Raw genomic sequence first — 25838 nt, 5'->3', positions numbered from 1 at the left:
TAGCATCATATGAGCTTGGGGTCTGTTTCTATATAAATTATATTTTGCCTGTAGTTCTCTTATAAATATCAAAAACTTTCACTATCATTGCCCTATTAGCATTACTGTAACCAAACTTCAAACATGGTTTTTATTTTTTATTAGCAATTCATAAAGAGTCAAAGAATTTAAATGAATACTTCAAATCTTACATTTTTTCTTTGCTATAGTTAAAGTAGGCCTGACATGTGATGTGGGATGAGGACAAGTATTATAGTATCTTCAAGAAATGCAGTTACCCACATAACAAAATTTGTAAATTCAGGTAAGTTTGAACAATGTAGCCTATATTGTTAAATACCATCTTCATAAAAGTGTATATTTTGGCTTTTCTATGCATCTAATTTTATAGAAGCTCAGTTGTTTACATAAAATATCAGTGATATTTTTACTGAATGGTTCTCAAGGCATAATTGACTATATCCAGTCCATTGCCATTAAATGGAAACTTTTTGAAAATTTATTATTTCAGACATATCCCAAAGGCTCATTGAATTCCAAATTCTGACTCTTGGACACAGTGTCATATATATTGTTTATCATTTCTTATTTATTACATTCATATGTATATCCATCTGGATGTCAGAAGACAAGTTGTATGTAATAAATGATCCTCTCTTTCTAGCTTTCAGGTACAAGAGTTGGAACTGGGATCCTCCAGCTTGTCAACAATCAATTTTCCCAATAAGCCATCTCACCAGCCTCCAAGTCAATTTTTTATACAAATGTTACAAGTGATCCTAATTCCATCTCAAATACCAATACCAGTGCTTTAGTGATTAAGCAAATGTATGCTTATCTAATTTCTTTTTATTATAAATATGTGTTATCCTAAGCTCCTGGATTAAAACTACAGCAGTAAAATGTTAATAAAAGAACATCTGCTAAAATAAAATTCAATACTTTTTAATTATGGAGTTTCAGAATATAATCAATGATGATTTATAAAAGAGATTCAAAGCCTAAGGGTGCTCATCAAAATCTTCCTTTAGGTCCTTTATGATAGGTGAAAATTTTTTTTGTTTACTTGGAAAAAATAAAATAAAATCAGTTACTAAACAGTAGTGCCATTTTAATGTCAAAAAAAACAAACAAACAAAAAGGAGATAACTGTTTTGTCTCTTAATGAGAGAGATGTCAAAATAAGCCTGTTGGTATTTGCAACAATATAAAGGAATTTGCTCTTCAAATAAACACAGCTAGAAGTCTGGAGCAAGCCCTATCATTGTATAGCAGATAGCAAACTGACCTCAAGAAATCCCTTAACTGGCAAGCAGAACCTCAAGAAATTAGATTTTCTTGCCAATTCCCTTAGCTGCTCTTGCCAGAGGCTGCCTGAGCCATTTCCTTTCAATTTTCCAGCATACTGCACCAATTGTGCAGCTAGACCAATTATTTAAACATGCCAATCAAAGTGGACAAACTGATTGGACTGCTCACTTAACTTCAGGATTGTTTTTTATAATTTTGAAATTTGAAGCAAGCTACTATTCTCCATCCATGAAAATAAAACAACAAAAAAGTGCAGACTGGGTTGTTTATATGTATACAAACACAAAAATGTTGGTTGTTCAGTGTTACAATCAGTTAGAAGTTCGTTCATATTAAAATGTATAAAAGGCCGAGGAAAATGTTCAAAAGAGTGAACAAAAAAAAAAAAGAATTGGGCAAGAAACAAAGCAGCTGAAAAAGGTCATTTATCTTCTCTGATATATGAAGTAATATTTATATACTTTTATTACAGGTGATTGAAAAAAAGCCATCAGGAAACTATAATATTATAGGACAGCACAAAATAGGAGAAAAGAATTGGAAAATCATAACTGTATTTGACTAAAATGGAACGATGAAACATATCATCCATCCATGCTATTGTACTACTAATAAAACATGTACATGACTAATCAATTGTTCTAGGGGGATTTGCCTTATTTGTTTCTGATTGGTCAAGACAGAGTATGATCTGTTAGTATTTATACAGCTAGTCTCATCATGATGCCTTCACAATCAAATTTAAAATCATCACAGGCTTTTATGTGAAACGCTTTAAATGCAGATTCCTGTCCTAACCCACACAACTCTGGTGTTTATGGATATTTGCCCACTGCCTCAAATGAAACACAATTCATAAGTCATTTAACATTTTCTCTCTTTTATGTAAGCAGGTCTATTATTATTATTATTATTATTATTATTATCATCATCATCATTATTATTTACTTTCCCAATTTTTCTCAGGATCTTTGTTGGAAGTATTTCCTGTGACAGGAATGTGCTTCCGTGATGTATTTTTTTCTCATTGTTTCTCATGAATAAGATTTTTTCATATAAGATACACTTCCTCACAAATACTTTACAAATTGAACTTCAGCAAAATAGCATCTTTTAATTGTTTCATAATCAGAAATCATTCTTTGTTTTACAAGTCTAGTGGGATTATTTTGAAAGTCATTATAAACACCATTTTCATGTTCCTATAAGATGTAACATTTTGAAGAATCACAAGTTAAAAAATGTTTTCTTTCTTTCTATTTTCCTTTCTTTGTTTTCTTTGGTTTATTTTACCTTCATTTCTTCAACAGCAGTCTGCAATTCATCTGGAGTTTTATATTCAAAATCTCTCTCTAGATATTCCTCTTCAGCTTGTGTCATCCACTCATGCATCTCTGCGAGGTCTTTTTGGAGGCTTACAGTTTTATCCAAACCTGCCTTCAAGGCTTCCTTTCTGGTGTAGACCTTCAATAAAAAAGAAAACAAACAAGAAATAAAACAACAACAACAAATAACCAAAAAAATACGTAAATCATGAGTATTGACAGTAAAAATACTTTATTTAGACCATGTTACAGTTATTGTAAAATGCTTCCATCCTCCATTAAGTTTAACTGTAGCAGTGATTCACTCCAGAACTGAACAAGTTTTGTATTTGAAATAATTCCTCATATTAGAGAAGTGAAGTTTTCAGCATGAATGATATTAAATATCTGTAGAATCAAACATCAAAACTAATAAACATAATAAAATTATTGCATTTTTCTTTCTGTGTAAATATACTAACCTCTCTAACAAATGCAAATAGATAAGGCATATTTCACTATGATATGTCATCAATAGTAAATTTGGCAATTTTTCTAATGAACACATATTTTGCACAGTGAGCCAATAAAATGCCCATCTCAATACCTATTAAATTTTTTCATGTTTACAATGCTTTCCTGTAATCTTTTAAAGTAATTTAAGAAGATACAAAGAATTAAAATGACTAATAGAAGTTAGTCAAAATTTGTAGTAAATAATACATGGTATGCTTTAAAAGTAAACTATAAAAAAGGTAGCAAAAATAAGATTTTAGGGACATAAAATTACAGTTTACAATGATAGCCTAGAATGGAAACTGTTTGGGATCAGAATGGGCTCAAGCCCTACAAAGGTAACATCATTTATCTTTCTTCACATTCATAACTAAATTAGGAGATAGTGTGTATAGCTCGCAAGGTCTGTTATAAATGTGACAGGTCACAATTTAACTAGCCTGAGAAAAATAGGAAATGTTCATGGTTTCATATGTTAAAAGGATCATGTGAAAACATTTCAGTTTAACATGGCATGGCATTACCTCATAAATTCATCACATTGGCCATGCTAATATGCTTATTATAAACTACACAATTATCAGTGGCAGTTGATTTTATTGTATTCTATTATTATAATAGATAAATCATAAAGTACTTCATGTCTTCTGTTGTGGAATCTTCAAGTCTAATATTGAAGACTATTTTACCAATTTTCTTTGAATAAGAAATGACCTGGTCTTCTTAGATAATGTTTAAATCATTAAAATTCCATCTTCTCCATTAAGTAGAACATTCATAAAGATAAGTAAAATATGTATTTTATTCCCAATTTATTTCTGATATAAAAGTTTTAGTAATTACATGATCAAATAAATGTGCAAATTAAATAAAAGAAATATTTAATCAACTGAGCTATGTTTTCAGTGCATTTGGATAATTTAATAAATATGTAAATAGTATAGCAATTTAAGGTTTGGATATACACAACATACTACTTAATTTTTTCTTTACTTTTTCTTTTTTTCATTGAACATAGTTCATTATCTTGTTGATTCATTATAAGAATTACCCTTTATGTTTTTAATAGCTAAATCTTGACATTTTCATTTAGATATTATATCTGAGATTTTAAAAATGTTGCTGTTATTCTTTGACTTTTTCTTGTTTGGTTTTTGGAGACAGGGTTTCTCTGTATAGGCCTGGTTGTCCTGGAACTCACTCCGTAGACCGGGTTGGCCTCGAACTCAGAAATTTGCCTGCCTCTGCCTCTCAAGTGCTAGGATTAAAGATGTGTACCACCACTGCCTGGTCTTTATTTATTTTTTTTTACTTATAATACAAGTTCTTTATCATTTTATAATTTTAAAAATCAGATTTATGATTGTTAAGTATCTTACTAATGAAATTTTAGCATTTTCTAACAAATTATCACTTAACATAAGAGAAAACAACATATAATCATTGTACTGTGCAACTATTTTTATAAAGGAATGATTTACATTTCTTTTTTATTCTTTCCTCAGGAACAATGAATGGGAAACAACATTCTAGCCTGTATTTTATTGTACTCACACCCTTTGTTCCTGAAATACAGGATTTGTGACTGTGAAAACCTATGTCATTTGAGACATTAAGTGTATGAGGATTTTTGTATCCAAAGAAAGAAAGAGATATAAAAATACTTATGATTAAATACCAGGATCGGAATGAAGTTAGATTCCATGGCAAGTTTTTGTTAAGCTACATGTTAGTAAATTCATAACATTTTTTGAACAATGTGTTTTTAATACAGATTGTATTAAACAGTAGGTCTTAAGCAAGAAAACTTAAAAAAATGGAATAGCTGTAAAAATACGCTGCTATAATATCATCCCAAGTGAGGTAACCCTGATCCAGAAAGACACCATGGTATGTACTCACTTGTAAATGGACATTAGCCATAAAGTAAAAGATAACCATATTACAATCCACAGACCCAATGAAACTAATTAATAAGGAGGGTGTATGGGAGGATGTGTCAGTCTCACTAAGACTGGGAAACAAAATAGTCATTGGAGGTGGATGGAGAAAGGGAACAGGGTCTAGGGAGAGTGTATGAGTAGGGGAATGGGGGATGGAGACCAGGTGTGGTGTAGGGTGCGGGAAAGGGCTGGGAGTGAAAATGGAAATCAGTTGTGGGGCATCTCTGAGACTAGCTCCAGACCTGGGACATGGGAGCCTACAGGTGTCTTTGGTAATGATCCTACCTGAGATTTTTACCAGCAGGTGATAAGGAGACTGAAGTAACCAACTTCTATTGGCAGGTGGGATTTAAGTGGAGGGAAGGGGACATCAACCCACCCACAGTAGTTTCAACTCAAATTTGTCCTTCCTACAAGATGTTCAGGAATAAAGATGGAGTATAAACTGAGGGAATAGCTAGTGATTGTCACAACTTGAGACCAATCTATGGTAGCTGGAATATTCTAATGGCACTATTAGGAGTTGTGGCTTAGTTGGAGTAGGTGTAGCTTTGTTGGAGAAGGTGTGCCATTATGGGTATGGGCTTTAAGACCCTCACCCTAGCTGCCTGGAAGCCAGTCTTCTCCTAGCAGCCTTCAGATGAAGATGTAGTACTCTCAGCTCTGCCTGCACCAAAGCTGCCTGGATGCTGCCGTGTTCCCACCTTGATGATAATGGACTGAATCTCTGAACCTGTAAGCCAGCCCCAATCAAATTTCATCCTTTATAAGAGCTGCCTTGGTCATGGTGTCTGTTCACATCAGTAAAATATTAACTAAAACACCATTGCAGGGAAGAGAGTGGATCACTGACACTATTAATGACACTCTGCTATGCTTGCAGACAAGAACCTTTCATAACTGTCTCCTGAGAGGCTTCATCTAGAAGCAGATGGAGGCAGAAGAGTCTTATAGAAGAGTTGGGGATAGAATTGTGCAAACAGAGGATGGTCAAGAACAGCACAAGAAGATCTATAGAATCAACTATCCTGGGCCCATCTGAGCTCAGAGACATGGAGCCACCAACCAAAAAGCATTTAGTGGCTTAACCTATAACCAGTATACATTTGAGATGTGGGGCTTAGTCTTTATGTGGGTCTACTAACAATTGGAACAGTGGATGTCTCTGACTGTTGTTTGCCATTGGACCCTCTTCCCCTAGCTGGACGACCAGGTTGGGCCTCAGTGGGAGAGGATGTATTTAGTCCTGCTGGGACTGGGTGTCCTAGGGTAGTATAGAATCCAAGGTGGGCTTCTACTTCTCAGAAAAGGGAAGGGTATAATGGTGGAGGGGATTTGTAAGGGTAGGACCAGGAATACATGAGGGAGGCAGTCTTCAATTGGGATGTAAAGTGAATAAATTAAATAAGTAAGTATTATAGTAATTAATTTTCAAGAGTTATTTCATTCTGTTCCTCTGTTCCTTCTTAGTTCCTCTGTTAGAAATAAATCATGAAAATCTAGAAATTCAGAAGAGTATTCTTCTATAAATTATGAAACTATATTTTCATTAGTAAAATAATTTTGATATTTTTCAAGTTCTGATGCTTACCCCACTTATTTTCTCAAAAAAATATTTGCATGCTTTCTAGTCTTTTGTAGAATGTTCCTAAAATTAATAAATCACATCCAGGAATGTGGAAATTTGTCAGAAATTTAATCCAATGCTCAATTTTTCCCTTAATTCTAGGTTACACTTATATCAATAAGTGTAACAGGAGAATATTGTAAGTTAGCTGTCTACAGGCTATTTCATCTGTGAGTTAATAAAATTGTTACTCATTTGTTAACAATTGTATTAACTCTACATATTTGTTTTGACTCACTAGTAGAAATTATTTCCTAATTTAAACTTAGCTGTTGCCTTTCTGGATGGTTTTGTTTGCAACTTCAATATGCTACATGAAATGACCAAAGATCAATTGTCCTGTAATACACAAATGAGACTAATTTACTAAATTTAAAAGCAAACACTGCTTTAGTTCAAAACATTATGTTTTGAAGACCAAACATTAGATGCACATTTCTTCTAAATCTATTTTATTTTCTAAAATTAAATGTTTAAATTAGATATAACATGCAAAATTTGACATGAAATTGTAATATGTAGCATGAAATGTATATTTTAAATTATATTCTATATACTATAAAGTATATATTGCATAAGTGTTTACTATATTATAATATATATCATATATTCTTATATTTTATTATATATTATATACCATATGTTATACCATCAAATATGTATAATATACTATATATTGCAAACTGCATACTATATTTAACAAAGTAATATATGATACAATGTGTCATGCAATATGTGATATTCAATATGTAATATGTAATATAAACCATGCAACATGCAACATGTAACATGTGACATATAATATGACATTTCACATATACCATACACAAATTACAAGCTAAATGATGCATGTCACATATTATATGATATGTAACACATTACATGTTATAGGATACATACTACACATGGCATGCTACATGCCACACACTACATGTTATGTACCATATGCTACATGAAACATGATACATGTTACATGCTACACACTACATGATATGTATCACATGCTAAATATCACATGATACCTGCTACACAATACATAATACATATATATAATATATAATATTAAATACAAGTTGCTTTAATTTGAAATATTATGGTTAGAACAACAGTTATTAGATGCTCACTGCATGTAAATATGTTATGTTTGTCACAAATTAATGCTGAAATTAGAAATAAATATGTAAATCTTATTCTATATAAATTATATCAATTGGATTTGGCTGTAGAGCTTATTTGTATATTATAAATATTATATATATCACAATAAATATGTTATAGATAACATTATAATGTAATATGGCTCATATTTCAAATACCACAAATCACACTTCATACTTCACCTATCAAACATCACACATCACACATCATTATATCATATGTACTATGCTTGGTCATTAGTTATCAGACATTATACATTTCATATTAGATATTAGATAATAGATATTGTACATTGCCTATTAATTAATACTCTTTATTATATATTAATTGTATATCATCTATATATTATATTATATATTAATTATATATCATTTAGCATCTATAAAACACAATATATTGTCACTTATATATTGTATATATATGTTATTTAAAATATAACATATAACATTATAAAAACATATAATATAGTTTGCTACATATCGTATGTAACATACAGTATATTATATATGTTGCATATTCTATGTATCATATATAGTATATAAATCATATGTTATATATTCTAAATTATATATATTTACTTATGTATTATATATTATATTCTGTATATGATATATAATATATATTATGTTGTATGTATTATCTGTATTATATGTGTATTATATAATGTATAAATAATGTTGAAATAAGCTTATATAATAGATATTATATATGTGTATATAATATGTATAATACTCTCCTTAACTCAATTAATAAAACCGATACATTTTCAGAACTAAAATTTATTTTTCTGTATAACAGTTAGATACTTTTGAATATATAGACTACAAAATAGTACTATATGCTAGAAAAACCCCAATATCTTTGTAATAAAATATTTTGAGAATCAGTATTTTCAAGAACAACATTTTAAATAAAGATAATGAGGAAGATAGACTAAATTAATGGACAGAAGCCACCGCAAATTAAACTACTCATATACCTGGCGGCAGATGTGATCCCACTGAGTGTTTAGTTCTTTGAGTTCTGTCTCCACTCTGGATGCAAACTCTACTTCAGCTTCACTCTTTATCTTCTGCCCACCTTCATTAACACTGTTTAAACTGGGCTGGATTGTTTGAATATCACCAACTAAAAGCTAAGAAAACAATGCATAGTTAAACATGAATGTAATGGTACAAATATAAATTTTATTATCATATACTTATCATGACATTCTACATAAATTTTGACTACTAATAGATGAACAGTATGTAAATATGTCTACATAACATTCTTAAAATATTCAATGGATGTTGTGTTATGCAGGGAATTATCTATATGTCTGCTACTTAGCTCATAACCTTCAGATAAATTTGATATTTGATGTTTCTTGCTAGAAATGACTCAAATTGATGAGCTTCATACAGGAACAGTTTCAAAACAATTTCAGTTTTAAAAAACAAGTTACTCCAATAATCATCTGTAGGATGATGGCATAATTGCTCTTTAGGTTTATTTAAAGATACTGATTACTTTCTCCAACTTGTACAACAATGGTCTAATGAATATCATTTCAAAAACAAATATTATTGGGCTTAAGAGATGGTTCAGTGGACAAAGTTCTATCAACGAAATGAGGACATAAGTTCATATATGAACACACATCTAAAAAGTTGGCCAGAGTTTTGTGTGTAATTATTCTACTAATTGAATACAAAGGTAAAATATATACACTTGGAGCTTGCTGGCTAGATAGTTTAGGCAACTAGCTTCATTGAGAGAACTTGTCTGAAACATTTAAAACATGGAAAGCAAGAGAGAAAGTGACTTGATAATGGCCTCAGACACTCCTCAAATGTGGACACATCATACACACACACACACACACACACACACACACACACACACACACACAAATACACATACACACAGCGACACTATCATATACTCATTTGAATAACAACCTAAGGTAAGAATAAGTAGCTGAAGATGTTAGCGAGGATGTGGAGAAAGAGGAACACTCCTTCACTGCTGGTGGGGTTGCAAATTGGTACAACCACTCTGGAAATCAGTCTGGCGGTTCCTCAGAAAACTGGGTACCTCTCTTCTGAAAGATCCTGCTATACCACTCCTGGGCATATACCCAGAGGATTCCCTACCATGTAATAAGGATACATGCTCTACTATGTTCATAGCAGCCCTATTTATAATTGCCAGAAGTTGGAAAGAACCCAGGTATCCCTCAACAGAAGAGTGGATGCAAAAAATGTGGTATATCTACACAATGGAGTACTATTCAGCCATTAGAAACAATGAATTCATGAAATTCTTAGACAAATGGATGGAGCTAGAGAACATCATACTAAGTGAGGTAACCCAGTCTCAAAAGATGAATCATGGTATGCACTCACTAATAAGTGGATATTAACCTAGAAAACTGGAATACCCCAAACATAATCCATACATCAAATGAGGTACAAGAAGAACGGAGGAGTGGCCCCTTGTTCTGGAAAGACTCAGTGAAGCAGTATAGAACAAAATCAGAACAGGGAAGTGGGAAGGGGTGGATGGGAGAACAGGGGGAGGGAAGGGGGCTGATGAGACTTTCGGGGAGTGGGGGGCTAGAAAAGGGGAAATCATTTGAAATGTAAATAAAAATATATCGAATAAAAAAATGTAAATTAAAAATAAGAATAAGTGGCTGAAAGTTTTTCTTTAAATTATAGTAAATTTTGTGTTAATGTTTATGAAGTGTGGCCAGAGTAAAGGCCAATATTGTCACTTGAAAAAAGTTGGATAAGGAAACTATTATTCATTTTGAAAGATCTTGAAGGATGTTTGTAATACTCATGAACTCTGTATGTTAGAACATCCAAAAACGTGCTCAATTACTGGGACCTGCCCCAGTAGCAAATGACCAAGCTAATTATATAAAAGACATAATTTGTAAAAAAAAAAAAAAAAAAAAAAGATACAAATCTTACTCTGCATTGTTTGAGCTGTTTTTTTAGAATTTCAGCATCTCCCAGGGCAGGCCATTCCTCTTTCAGGAAAACATCAACTTCAGCCATCCATTTCTGCAAGGTTTTTATGTGATTCTGCAATAAAAGAGCAATTTGAAGGCATTATTAAGCTCTGATTGTTTTTAACATAGTTCATCATGATGATACATCCAGTCATAAGTCAGAAAAAAACAAATCTTATGTTTAAGGGAGGTCTCATTTTAGCTTTATAGAGAATAGTACTTTTACTAAGACTGCATTATATGGTCTACACTACAAACATTGGTATATGAAGTCTGCTATTGCTAAAAATAAAAATTAATAACAATTGAGGTTTTATAATGTTCCTCTCAAGAACATTAAATCATACCCCTCTAGAGAAATTTGAATTTTCAAAACAACTCATGATAATACTAACAATGTCGCCTTAGTGCTACACATAACAAACTATGCACGTAAACTAAATGTTATGGTATCTTTATAGCTTTTCTAAACCTGAACTTCTACAACATGTTCTCTGCAGTTGATTAAACAGTCCCTTCAGTTGGGGATTTTAAAGGAAGATTTTCTTACCTTTAAAGTAAAAACTCTTGATTTCTTATTAGTATGAACAATAAGAAAGGATTAGGCATCCAATGGCATTTTTTGGCCTTTTTAAATGGACAAGTACTGCCCACTTTTTTCCTGGATGTGTTTTATTTATGCATTTGATTTCAGTCCCTTTTCAAATGTAAATCAGTCATTTCTTTAGTTACATGTAATTATAATATCAAGTTATAAATGTTTCCTTTTCTAAAATTCCTATTGAAAATATATGCATTACAGAAAATTTCCCATTCAATATGGTAGTGAAAATATGTTTTGTCATATATAATATATGTATATGTAATAAATGTATATATATGTATGCTGTGAGCTAAATCATATCTACAACTTAAGGAAACTATAAATAATGGAATAAGGATGTTTTAAAGTATTATGTTAAAATGTTAAGTATAATTGGTATTGGTGAAAAAAATCAATTCATTTATGCAGACAATATAAAAAGAATAACACATTTTTCATATGAAAAAATAGGCAAGTTATAATCCTTTGAAATAGATTTGGCTTTTGATATCATAAATGACTTTGAAGGACTCTGGGTAAAATATCTGTTTCCCTTCACATTGTACAATCCATTGCCATGTGGAAAATATAGTATAAAAGCCAGGCTTACCTGAAATTTTCGAAGTTTATTCATGTGTTCTTCCAGCTTTTGGCTATGTTCCACCAACTGGGTGGAAAGCTTCTTCCAGCGCTCCTCAATCTCTTCAAATTCTGACTGATATTTCTGGCTTATTTCTGAAGGTGCTTTCTTGGCTATCTCCTTCACTGTAGCACTCAGATAGTTGAAGCCATTTTGTTGGTCTTTCAAAGAACTTTGCAGAGCCTCAAAATTAAAAATAGATGTACATTTACATTAACGGATGCATACTTGATGAGTTTCATTCACATCAAGGAGAACGTAAATAAAATTTCTTGTAATTTAGAGATCTAAACAAAGTAGAATGTTTGACAAAGCAATCCATATGTATTCTTATGGATCATTTCTATTATATACAAGGGCATATTTTATTCAACTAGAAATTTAAAAGACATAATTTTTCTGAATGTCTATGTATCGATAATTATATTTATTATATGTAATACATTTTAACTTACCTAGAATGAGACATTATAAAGCCAATATTAGGTAATACATGATTAAAGTATTTTCAGATTTCAAAAGAATAAGTATATAACATGGCATTTTTTGAATCAACAAAAACTTAAGCCTGCACATGTCCTCATATCACAGAAGTTTCTCTATTTAAGCTATTAAAATAATTGCTAATATCAAGCATTTCATCATAATGCTAAAGTTTGTTAATATTTAAATTCTAACTAATTATATAATTCCATTGACTTTACCTAAGATTAAAGAAATATTCAGTTATAAATAATGTAATTAGTATAAGACATGTTCTTTGTTGTTTATGATATTCAAATGTCCACAGACCTGTAATTTTGCGAGTCTCTCCTCCATTATTTCATATTCAGTAACACTGACATGAGGTATAGAGAGTTTGTTTTCTGACTGTTGGATCCACGTCCGGATGCTACTCATTGTCTCCTGATAGCGCATTGGTGGTAAAGTCTCAAAAACTTAAAGAGAATAATAATAAAATAAATTTAAACCCTGTCATATTTTTCTAATGTCAGCAAATGCAATTATATATTACCTTAAATATTAACCAATATGCATGTTTAAAATATAACAAAGTCTAGTTGCTATTATTACAAAGCTTCCTTTTTGCCTAAAACATGCTTGCAATCTTAAGAACATTTATGAGACATGTTGAATTTTCAAATCAGCAAACCAAACTCTGAGTGAATATATTCATTTATAAGTTCAGGAAATAGAGTTAGATGCTGAGAAATTTTAACCAACATCACACAGATTCTATTTGGAGACAGAAGTATATCAAATATTGAAAATCAACATCCTTGAACATAAGACATAGACTACCTGAGGACCCAGCTATGCCACTCCTGGGCCAGAAGATGCTTCTACATGTAATAAGGACACATGTTCTACTATGTTCATAGCTACCTTATTTATAATAGCCAGAAGCTGGAAAGAACACAGATGTCCTTCCACAGAGGAATGGATATAGAAAATGTGGTACATTCACACAATGGAATACTACTCAGCTATTAATAACAATGAATTCATGAAATTCTTAGGCAAATGGATGGAACTAGAAAGTGTCATCCTGAGCGAGGCAACCCAATCAGAAAAGAACACACATGGTATGCACTCACAAATAAGCGAATGTTAGCCCAAAAACTCAAAATAAACAAGTTATAATTCATCAAGCTCAAGAAGAAGGACTTAAGTGAGGGTGCTTTGGTTCCTCTAAGAAAGGGAACAAAATAGTCACAGGAGCAATAAGGGAGACAATGTGTGGAACAGAGACTGAAGTAAAGGCCACCCAGCGAGTTCCCTACCTGGAGATTCATCCTATAAACAGTCAACAAACTCTGACAATACTATGGATGACAAGAAGTGTATACCTAAAGGAGCATGCCATGGTTGTCTCCGGAGGAGCCTTGCCAGAGCCTTACAAATACAGAGGCAGATGCTAGCAACCAACTATTGGACAGGGCATGAGGTCCCCAATGGAGGAGCTGGAGGGTGGTCCAGAGGAGCTGAAGGGATTTACAGCCCCATGGGAAGAACAATGATTTCGGCCACCCAGACACCCCAAGACTCCCGGGAACTGAACCATCAACCAAGGGGCACACATAGTTCCAGCCAAAAATGTGTCAGAGGAAGGCCTTGTTGGGCATCAGTGGGAGGAATGGTCCTTGGTCAGGTAAAGGCTCAACAGAGGCTCGAACAAAGGGAAACCCAGAGAGGAAGGAGGAGGGAATGTGTTGGGTGGAGAGGCATATACATGGAGGCAGGGGGAAGGAGTTGAGAGTCTTAGGGGAGGGGGGATATCGGGAAAGGTTTTACCATTGGCAACATAAATGAAGTTGATATTCAATAAAAAAATAAATTAAAATAAAAAGAAATCCCTATCGTCTAGTATGAAAAACCAGTGAGTTACATATTATTAAAGCCTTTGAAATTAATGGAATGAAGTTTAGAAAATGTAGGCAACTATAGTTTTCTACTAATAATCAGATCCAGTATATTAAACAAATCTATCTCCCTTCATAACCAAAACCACTACTGAAAAACATTTATTACTTTTTCAGTATAACTCTATACAGAATCTGACCATTTATTGAGAATTTAGCCAAGAAATATAAACTACAAAATAATAAGTTGGATATGGTGGCACATGTCTGTAATCCTGGACATTAGGAAGTAGAGGCAAGAGGATCAAGAGTACTAGCCTAGTCTTATCTATACAATGAATTTGGAGGAAGTCTGGGGAACATGAGACACTGTCTCAAAATGTAATGATGCAACATATCTTAAGGATAATAAAAGCACTTTAAAGCAGAAAAAGTATAATAATTTGAAAAAATTAAGTGGATAGATTTCATAGCTAATTGAATGACAACAAAATAAAAATGCAATGGTATCTTAGAACTAAACAAATGAAATATAGAAAAAAAGGATAAAATGATGATAAATGATAGTGTAATCTAATGCAAATATATCCTAGAAAGAATGTAACAGAATTAGTATTTCAAATCAGAAAGACTCCTTTCTTCATACACTAAAATAATGAAGATGAGATGGAAAAATCGTGCAGTGCCTCAAGTGTAAAGACCAAGCTTTGAAAAGATGGTTCAATGCCTCAAGTGTGAAGACCAACGTTTGGAACCCTAGAACCCATATAAATGGTGGGTACTTATTATTTCTATCCTGGAATTACTAGCCTTGGATGGCAGAAAGAATGATACTTAAATGTACACTGGATCAGGTAAGTAGCCATATTGGTAAGCTCTGTTTTGGACTGATAGAGCCTGAAAAGTACACGAGTGATTAAGAGGGATTTCTGGCATTGAATCCAGTCAGGCACAGGTGCACACCTATGAACATGCACACACGTGCAAGCATACCATTCAAATACATTATAAAAAGAAAGACTACTCATGAGACAAATCTAAATTCATTTCACTATATGAAATGAAATTATAAGAAACTTTTTATTTCATAATATCTATAATTCCATGCATAAATTCCCTGTATACTATATGAGAAAATTAGAAAGTCTCTGACATACCATTTATTGGGATGTTCTAAAGATTGTGATGGTTTTAGGGTATGGTCTTTAAAAACTTTGACTAAAATACCAGAAATGGAGATTTTCCTTAAACATGTGTATATTTATGTAAGAGTTAATATCTTATTTCATTTTCTATAAAAGCCTATCCAGTGCTTTCAAGCTCAGTATTTTGTAGTATTTTAATTTTGTTATTTTTAAAAACTGTATTATCCCCTGGTTGTGTGTGTATGTGTATCTCTGTGTGTGTCTGTGTCTATGTGTGTATGTCTGTACCTGTATGTCTATATGTCTGTGTGTGAGAAAGATAGTTCATGCAACATGTGCCTGCAGATTACAGAATAAATCATCATGTTCTCTGTAACTGGAGTTACAGTCAATTGTATGTTGCTCAACATGGGTGCTGAGAACTGAATTCAGGTCCTCAGCAAGAGTATTGTGCGTTCTTTTTTTTTTTTTTTTTTTTTTTTTAGCATAGAGTAGTGTTTATTCAGTGCATGGGAAGGGTAGTTAAGAGAGTTGCAGAGTCAGATAAAGGCAGAGAGGAGAGAGCAGAGAAATGGAGGCTGTCCATGACCACTTGGAGAGAAGGGAGAAGGAAAGGGGAGAGAGGGAGAGCAAGGGGACAGGAGGCAAGAGAACAAGAGTAAGAGGAGTATGTTCTTGATAACTAGTTTAGTGTGCTTAGCCACTAAACCCAGATTTAGTGTTTTAAATCATATAAACAATGAATTTTTTCACAATTGATCAGATAAATCTATTTATTTATTCATAAGACCACAGTAGTCTGGTGAATAGTGATGATGTGTGGAGACATTAATTATAATGTGGTAAAGGTCTGAGACAGCCAAATCATAGGTGATAAGATATTTGTTGGATGGATCATAGATTTCATACAGATTGATTTAATTTAACATGAATATTTGTATTTTAGAAAAGAATTTCTTTCCCCACAGTAGTGGTTGAAGAAAACAAATTACATGTATTAAAAGTTTGCCAGGCATTTTATTAATCATTTAAATTGTATTCAGATTATTATTTTATGCCAGGGTAGAGAAATATGCATATTGAGATCAGTAAATGTGCTTTTATTAGTAAGAGACTGGCAAAATTTTATGACACCTTCAGTGAATCCCTTAAGTTTTTAGGAGTTTAGACATCATTGGTAGAAATGTTGATGAGAATTTGTTTAGAAGAAATAATCAATGGAATATGTTCATTATTTCTTATTTAGCCAATTATTTTCCATATGTTTGGAGCATCAGGAATTCAGCAAATGAATCTCTAAATATCTCTAGATGTTTAATTTTTAATGTTGAATCCAGCTATGAACTAATAATTATTGAAAAATAGTAGCTATTAAAATGAGCATTGGAGAAATAGAGGTGGACTGCCAGTGAAAGTGATGAAGTAACAGAGAAAAAAGATAAGAAAGTAAGGGAAGGAAAATCATTTTATGTCATGCAAAATTGAATCAACAGAATTCTACCCAAAAGGCATTATACACACTGAAGTTCTGCAATAAGAGAAAATAAATGTCCTCCCGAGAGTTTGAATGACAGGAGGATTGTTAATATTAATACTATTAAAGTGTTTTCATCTATGAGATCATTCAAACAACACTATCAGATAACTCTTCTCTTCTGCATGCTGACCACCAGTTGAAACTACACCATTTGTTGAAAGTGCTTTCCTTTTACCACTGTATAGTTATGGCTTCATTGTCAAAGATCAAGTGACCATGGGTGTGTGGGTTTATTTCTGGGTCTTCAATTCTATTCCACTGACCAAGTCTTTCGAAGACTTTTAGCATGAAGGGGTATTGTATTATGTCAAAGGCTTTTTCAGCATGTAATGAGATGATCATGTGATTTTTTTCCTTTGAGATTGCTTAGATAGTGGATACATTAGTGGATTTTCATATATTGAACCAACTTTGCTTCTCTGTGATGAAGCCTACTCAATCATGGTGAATGATGGTTTTGATGTATTCTTGGATTTGGTTTGCAAGAATTTTATTGAATATTTTTGCATCAATATTCATAAGCAAAATTGGTCTGAAATTCTCTTTCTTTATTGGGTCTTTGTATGGTTTGGGGTCAGCGTAATTATAGCTTCATAGAATGAATTAGATAGTGTTTCTTCTGTTTCTATTCTGTGAATATTTTGAGAGTATTGGTCATATGTCTCCTTTGAAGGTCTGATAGATTTCTGTACTGAAATCATCTGGCCTTGGGCTTTTTACTGAGACTTTTAATGACTGCTTCCATTTCCTTTGGGATTATGAGACAGTTTAAATGGTTTATCTGATCATGATTTTAACTTTGGTACCTGGTATCTGTCTAGAAAATCATTTGTTTCATCTAGATTTTTCCAGTGTTGTTGAGTATAGGGTTCTGTAGTAGGATCTAATGATTTTTTGATTTTCCTCAGTTTTTGTTGTTATGTCTCCCTTTTCATTTCTAATTTTGCTAATTTGGATACTGTCTCTGTGCCCTCATATCACAGTGTGAATATGAAGGCAATCAAACCCTACCAAAAATATTACCCATGAAAGTTATTATGGGAATGGCTTAAATGCCTTTGTTGTATTTTCTGTCTGTTTTATGCCTGAAAGTGGTCAGTCTACTCCTCTTGAGTGTATTTGCTTCATTTTGTTCTAGATCTTTCAGATGTGCTGCTAAGCTGCTAGTGTACATTCCTTCCAATTTCTTTATGAAGGCACTCAGAGCTCTGAGATTTCCTCTTAGTATTGTTTTCATTGTGCCTCATAAGTTTGGGTATGTTGTGCCTTCATTTTCACTAAGTTCTAAAAAGGCTTTAAATCTCATTTCTTAGTAATACATACATTTCTTTTTTGAGATATACATACACCATATTACATACAATTATACTTGAGTTGGTAAAATATGTAGATTATGTTAAAGACAAACTCAACATCAGATTCACTGTATAAGAATATTAAATTTGAGCTGAGACCTTCTGGGAAATTATGGGCCCCTTCATAGACAACCAAGGGCAGTGGACTCTATCCTGTGCTATTTTCTTCAACCTGCCAGTCAGACTCATGTCACCACCCTGGTGGGGCAAACAGGACAGGGGTTTGGAGGCCCAAAGCTAACTCAAGGTACTTTGCCTGGCTAGGTTGTCAAGAACTATACGTTCACATTGAATCCAGGTTGAGGGAGGAAAGTGTGGTGTTGAAAGAAGAATGGCAGAACAACTATTTTTTCTATACCATTACTAGAAGATACCAGCATCAAAGCAGATATATCAGATGTGACTGCTCCATACAGTAAGCCTGGCTTATTAGAAGTTAATGGAAACAAAGAACATAAGAAACTAATGGCCTCAGACATCAGTCTGACCTTGGATCCTAATGAAGGTGCTGTGCTGTTGGATGATTTGGATGAAGGCTAAGTTAATCTAGAAGACTTAGTCTACCCCATCAGAGAACAGTGATGAGTTTGTGTAGGAAGATGATCTTCCATACCTAAAACTACTGAAGTCATTAGGAAAGTCTCAATCACTGAATACACAGCCACAGAAGAAAAACATCGATGCCACTGGTGCATGTTCAGAATTGGAGAGCAGGATCACAGTGTGAATATGAAGGCAATCAAACCCTACCAAAATTATTACCCATGAAAGTTATTATGGGAATGGCTTAAATGCCTTTGTTGTATTTTCTGTCTGTTTTATGCCTGAAAGTGGTCAGTCTAACCATAGATATTTAATGGACAATCTCTTCAAATATGTTATTGGCACATTAGAACATTTGGTATCAGAGAACTATATGACCATTGACTTCTGGTTTAGGAGATGTTACCAGAAAACTGACAGATGATTAAGGAAAAATCTAAAGTTTCTAATCATTGTTTACCATTCTTGGTTTATGCAAATATTTCTGGCTGTTACAAGACTATATACTAGTTCAAAATTCAGTCAGGAAGTTTGATATGTCTTGAATTTGGCACAACTGGCAGAGCATGTTCCCATGGAGTATGTACAGCACACCAGAGTGCAGCAAACAAGTTGATCAAGAACTTAATGGAAAGAAGAACCTCTAAAAAGTGAGCTGTAAGTTCTGTATCCAACCCAGACAAGATAAATACTAAGTAGGCAGGGCTGAAGTGCATCCTAGTGCACTCGTGGGTCAAGTGTTTATGTAATCTGTTACAAAATGTACTTGACTTCTTTACAAATAGATGCTTGTATAAGGGACTGTTCACTGATGTCATGGTTTATAACTTTTAAATTTAGCTCCTTAATGACTAATTATATTGTAATCATTTTACATTGCTAAATAGTAGAGAACTACACATTATATAAAGCATTTTTGCATTTGTTTATTTGAATGGTGCATCTTCAGTAAAGTATATGCATAAATGACAAAGGAAAGAAATAATTTATTTTTTTATGTTGGGGGCAATATTTTTTAGTGTGTACCTATCTCATGGCTGAATGTACAAAGGAATAAGACTTGGATTTTAAATGTGCATGTATGTCTTTGTTTTTTGAATGGTTGTACATATATTCTGGGTAATGTAGGCTGGGTTGTCTTATAGCCAAGTCAGGTAAACTGACACTAAGAAGCACCTAAGGTTATTCATCTTATCTAGGGAGTAGTAGTAGCCTAAGCTTCTCCTCACTTGAAATCTCATTGCTTCTTAGTATGGTGGAACAGGCAAGTGAATGACTCTCTCCTCCTTAAAGATGTGTTAGAAGCAGAATTAGAGACTTTGAGAAGATAGTAGTAAGGGTTTATATATATGTATATAAGGGACATTTTACTTTACCCAAAGTGACAATTGTTAAATGAATGAATGAAGGAAAGAAGGAAGAAAGGAAGGAAGGAAGGAAGGAAGGAAGGAAGGAAGGAAGGAAGGAAGGAAAGAAGGATGGAAGGAAACTCTTAAGGTGTCTTTACAAATGTGAAATGAGTTGTGTCATGTGTGTGAAGCTGTAAGGTGTGGCAAGACTTTGGTGACTATTCAATGATCAGCTGTATCTGTAGAGCAGATGGATTGCTAGTACAGTAGGGCACTGTACCAGAGTACTTCTTTGTAGTTTCGTTGATTACAGTGATATTCAGTAGTATTTGGCCTAAGCATATGGGTGTTTGTATTTTTGTTGGTATGACAGTGCCAATACATTTGTCAGTTCTGTGAAGTACTGCTGCTGTGCACTGAGGATGATATTTGCTTTTATTTCATGTGGATAAGTACCTTCACTGAACATTGAAATAAATATTATTTGTGCTTCCAAGAAAAGAATATTAAATTGAGCTCATTTCTTATTATTCAGGCTTGGTTCCTGTTTGACCATTGTATATCAAATATGTGTACTAAATCATTAATTTCTCACAATGTACTACATAAACCTGTACACTTAAATGTCAGTCTGTGTACCAGAAGTTATCTGTGGAGATCTCTGTCCCAGTCAGGTGGGAGGCTTCAAATGATTGGACAGGGCATGGTAAGGGAGGTAGAATTTCCTCAGTTGCCTTTTCTGCTGCTGTCATAGCCGCTGCTGCCACTGCTCTGAATCTGTTGCACCAGAAGCAGTTGTTGCTCTGAGATGCTGCACTGGTTGTACTGAGCTGAGTGGAGCAGGAATGAGCCTGCGGGGGCTGATTAGCCAGTGAGAAGTGCAGGGGAGCATCTGGTGGTGAAAGCTTTGGAGAGTGTTCTCTTCCCAGGGAGTTTTACTGCTCATGTGATAGATGATGACAGACAAAAGAGTATTTCTCACATACTTTCATTCCTTCTGGATAGGATCTTACATACAGTTTGGGAGTGGGTTCAGGTCTGATAGAAGGTGCCTCCTATTGGCTTATTCAGAGATATTAGCGATGCTTCAACTATATGTGGTGGGACTTGGTGGCACTATCCCTATGTGACAGATAGCCACAATTCTCTCTATGGGAGGTTGTGCCTATGTGACACAGGCCTGGTGCTTGGAGCAGGCTGAGCTCCTACAATCAGGGTACTTGGGGCTTCAAGCCTTAGCTTGACCTTACCTGGCATCTTCTCACTGTCTACCACCCCAAACTTAAAAATAAAATTAATATCAAATACATTGAAAATTAGAAAAAATGTATATGTTTCTCTAAAAAGGTATGTGAATCATACTGATGTGATTATAAATTATGTACAGGGTTTAAATATAAACTTGTACATTATATATATTTACAATGGTTATATACAGTTAATAATAAAGATATATTCAGAAGCACATAATTTATGCATTTGATAAATGAGAAGTATATATTTTCATATTTGCTACCTAATGGAACAACCCAAAGTAATGTCAGATTGAGAATGATAAATTAAACTAAAGCCGAGTTAATATCTTAACATCTATATATTTATAGATAATATTAGATAGCTACATAAATAGATGGGAAGAAAAAGGGAACATATAAAAAAGTCTTTTATCAAGACATATTATAGTTGAAAATTTGAACTTTAAAAAAGTAAACTAGGTAAAACTTCCAATTTAAAGCTATAAGAAATAACTACAATTCTTCTTATTTAGAAACTTAATTCAGTTTCATAGTATTAAATGGTAGTTACAGGTCAAAAGTATTGAATATATCACCACAAAGAACATTTTAGTAGTTATAATAACATTTTATTCTGCTGTCTCTGGAAAAGTAAATCATCATTTCCTACAACTTTGGTGATCCTTTATCTACAATACCACTTCTTTAGAGGCTCCAACTAATCGTCATTGTTATTCTTGTCATGAGTTATTCTTTTTATATTTTTCAAACTGATCTTACTGGGAATCTCTATTACTTCCACATTTGTTCCTGTTTCCATTTATTATTACATATCAGCAGGAGTATTATTTTCAGAAATATGAACATGGTTATATAACTCACTACAACTACCCTAAAAAATACTTTACCAGCAACTTACAAACATAGGGAAGGAATGAATGCTATACTAAACTTGTCCTCATATTTCTGTAATATGCGAGAATATTAAATAAAGGAGGATTTTTTGGCCTCCTTTATTTTTCCTGGACCTCTTATTGATCCATGGTCAAATTTCCTAGTTTCTGTTCCTCTCAAAACAGTTTCTCTAATTTAGTGCATAGGGAGCACTTTGTTATCCCATAGGTTAGGTTCAAAGGGCATCTCTCCAGTATTATATTTCATAAATCTTGTATTATTACAACATTTGATAGTATAATTCAGATGTTTTTGTTTCAACAGTCTATTTTTTAAAGTTGCATAAGTATATGAATACTGTTTCAAGCATTCAATGTTGAATATTTTTGTAGCACAAACCATAATTTGCTAACTTTAATAATTTGCAAATGAATCAAGATTAATGATTTATTTGTGATCATCAGTGATTATGCTATTATAAGAGCATAGTAAACACCTAGACACTGTAATTAACAGAATTTATGTTTTAATTTGGTATACTTTTCTTTTACAATGTATTTCACATTTTATTCAATATTTGACCAATGCAGTTTTTCCAAAAGAGTAGGCAAAAATATTAGAAATGCTCTTATACATGTAATTATATGGTGAATGTGTTCTCCTTCTGCCCCTTTGAGTCTTTCCTTCTAGCCCATCTACATAACTTTTGACACTTGGTCTCTTCCAAGGACACACTATGCTGGGGCTCAGGTATGGAAAGACAAGTCAGGAAAGTTTTGCAAATAATTTGCAAGCGTGTACCAATGATTATATATTATATGCATGATGATCATCTCAATAAGTACTTAAACAAAATAAATATTAACTATTTACATTGTAGTATTATAAATTCTCAACTGTCAATATGGCTATGCCAGAATCCCTTCAACTCACGATTGAATCTAATAGGCATATGAGAATTGAAATAACTTTCCAGATCGTTAAGGTGTTCCGATAAAGAATATACATTACAATTATCTGATTTTAATGGAAGTATTAGGTATTCATAAAAAATAAAATATAGTGATGCTAAGATGAATGACAAATTACGGTATTAAAACTACAAATATCTTTTTCACTCAGGAGTTTGGAGGCTCAGCAGCAAATATGTAGCAATCCACTAGAGGGAGCTGATATCATTTTAAAGTTTTACTGGCTGATTTCCTAAGAGAAAAATAAACCCTTTAGTAAAACTATTTTACAAAGTAGAAGAAAAAGAAATGCATATTGTAAACTTAATTTTATTTGAACAAAATGGTGATAGAAAAGCTAGCAAGGCTTCATTCATATCCAAATACTCTAGAAATGTTTTTAAAAAAACATTTTTAATATTCACAAAGGCAATAAGGAAGAAAATGCATGCATCTTTGCTCTACTTTTATCTTCTATTTCATTAAGAAAAAAAGAAAATAAAAAGATGATTTATGTAATTACTGAGTTCCAAAAGTAAAACATAGCCCAAAGGATAATTTGTCCTTTCCTAACATTCAGCTCCCACAAGGAAGTAGTTCTCAGACAACCTGACAACATCAAAAGATGCCTGTACAAATATTTCCACTTACACAAAAGGAAATCTTGTGAAAGTCTACTGACTGTACCATTATTTTTAACAATGCTCAAAACTCCTGATTCTGGAATTTATAACCCACCATGGAGAAGGTTTATCTTTTCAAAATATGATTTATTTGCTTTTATCAATAGCATCAGAATATTGAAGGGGAAAATGATACAGTTTCTCTTACAACATGAGTACTTTGTCAGTTTTTAATGGAAGGAGGAAAATTTCATTGTTTTTTGTGCTTAATATTTTATCCACACATAACCCATTAAAAAAATCAAACTGAAGGAGTTGAAGGAGCTTGCAGCCCCATAGGAGGAACAACAATATCAACCAACCAGAACCCCCCTGCCCCCCGAGCCCCCAGGGACTAAACCACCAACCAAAGAGTACACATGGAGGGAACCATGGCTCCAACTGCATAAGTAGCAGAGGGTGGCCTTGTTGGACATCAATGGGAGGAGAAGCCCTTGGTCCTGTGAAGGCTAGGGAGATGCCCCAGTGTATGGGGGAGGGGAATGCAAAGGCTGGGAGATTGAAGTGTGTGTGGGTGGGGGAACACCCTTGTAGAGGCACGGTGAGGGGGGATTGGATAAGGTGTTTTCTGAGGGAAAACTTGGAAAGGGTATAACATTTGAAATATAAATAAAGAAATTATCCAATAAAAATAAATGTTTTTACTTACTTGTCTGTAGCTCTTTCTCTCTGGCCCGCACACCATCAAAGACATGGTTAAAATGATTAGTAAAGGCCACAAAGTCTGCGTCCAGAAACATTGGCCCCTGTCCCTTTTCCTTCAACCTTAGGCTCTGATTTTTTAATTGCTCAATTTGAGGCTGAAGAGCTGACAGCCTGTTGACTTCGTCCTGCATCATAATTCAGAGTATTACAAATATGTAACTTTTAACTTTACATACACTCTGTTTTCACAAAGAAAGTTGTTCATAGATGTGATAGGAATTCAGGTTAATGTCCTTAACAAATATTTAAGAAATACTGTAATGCGACTTATAAATTTAAGAATACCACAGTTCTTTGCTCATTTTGTATCATCATATATGATATACTTTAACTTCAGAATGTTATCCTTTAGACTATTAAAGCATACAGACATATTTGCTTGCAACGTATTATAACTGACCAAAAATTCTTAACATATATCAAATAAAGATGTTTGTTTTTAATCCTTTTTCTTTCAAAATTGTCTTTAAATTGTAAGGTCATTGAGTGAATAGTAATGTTTTTATTCATGTTTGTAAAATATAAATGGTATATATTTAATATACTATATGAATTTATAAATCTCTATATAATATTGATTATCTGTGCCTATTCAATATTTCATGTATATATGTTCATATACATGATAAACCATATGTATATCGATAATTTTCTCCATTTATCAGGCCACATTTCTTCTTCTGACTAGTCAGTTACTACCCTTTTAACTGGGAACTATCCATGTTTTCCGTGCTCCTGCCATAAACAGCACTCACATCATAGAATCTACTTTCAATATCAGTTTTACACTGCTTTGAATAACAAATTCTTATGTACAATGCTTTGAAGTCCACTATAGTACTCTCTAGTTTCATGTGCTTCTAAAAAACTAAAATGTGGGTAGTGCAAATTAAGGTATATTAATGAATTGAAAATGAACATTAAAATTTGAAGACAGAACATGAAATATAATATAACCTACCACTTAAATGTTGATTAAAACTTGCAATGATA

General features: G+C 33.1%; 1 protein-coding gene and 1 pseudogene across 1 annotated transcript in view; one reads left to right on the top strand and one right to left on the bottom strand.

Annotated features, from left to right (window-relative positions):
* Positions 1 to 25838, bottom strand: part of Dmd (dystrophin) — a 1772476-nt gene that overhangs the window by 1325964 nt on the left and 420674 nt on the right. Inside the window, exons 17-22 of the mRNA XM_052170230.1 lie at positions 24790 to 24970; positions 12879 to 13024; positions 12057 to 12269; positions 10823 to 10936; positions 8839 to 8994; positions 2605 to 2775 (exon numbers count right to left, since the gene is read on the bottom strand). Of these exons, the coding sequence (XP_052026190.1) occupies positions 2605 to 2775; positions 8839 to 8994; positions 10823 to 10936; positions 12057 to 12269; positions 12879 to 13024; positions 24790 to 24970 (981 nt within the window). The remainder of the gene's footprint in view (positions 1 to 2604; positions 2776 to 8838; positions 8995 to 10822; positions 10937 to 12056; positions 12270 to 12878; positions 13025 to 24789; positions 24971 to 25838) is intronic.
* Positions 18813 to 19676, top strand: LOC127675432 (BCL2/adenovirus E1B 19 kDa protein-interacting protein 2-like; annotated as a pseudogene).

The sequence above is a fragment of the Apodemus sylvaticus genome, chromosome X, assembly GCF_947179515.1.
Source record: "Apodemus sylvaticus chromosome X, mApoSyl1.1, whole genome shotgun sequence".
In the NCBI taxonomy this organism is placed as follows: domain Eukaryota; kingdom Metazoa; phylum Chordata; class Mammalia; order Rodentia; family Muridae; genus Apodemus; species Apodemus sylvaticus.
This window is presented reverse-complemented; position numbering and strand designations above follow the sequence as displayed.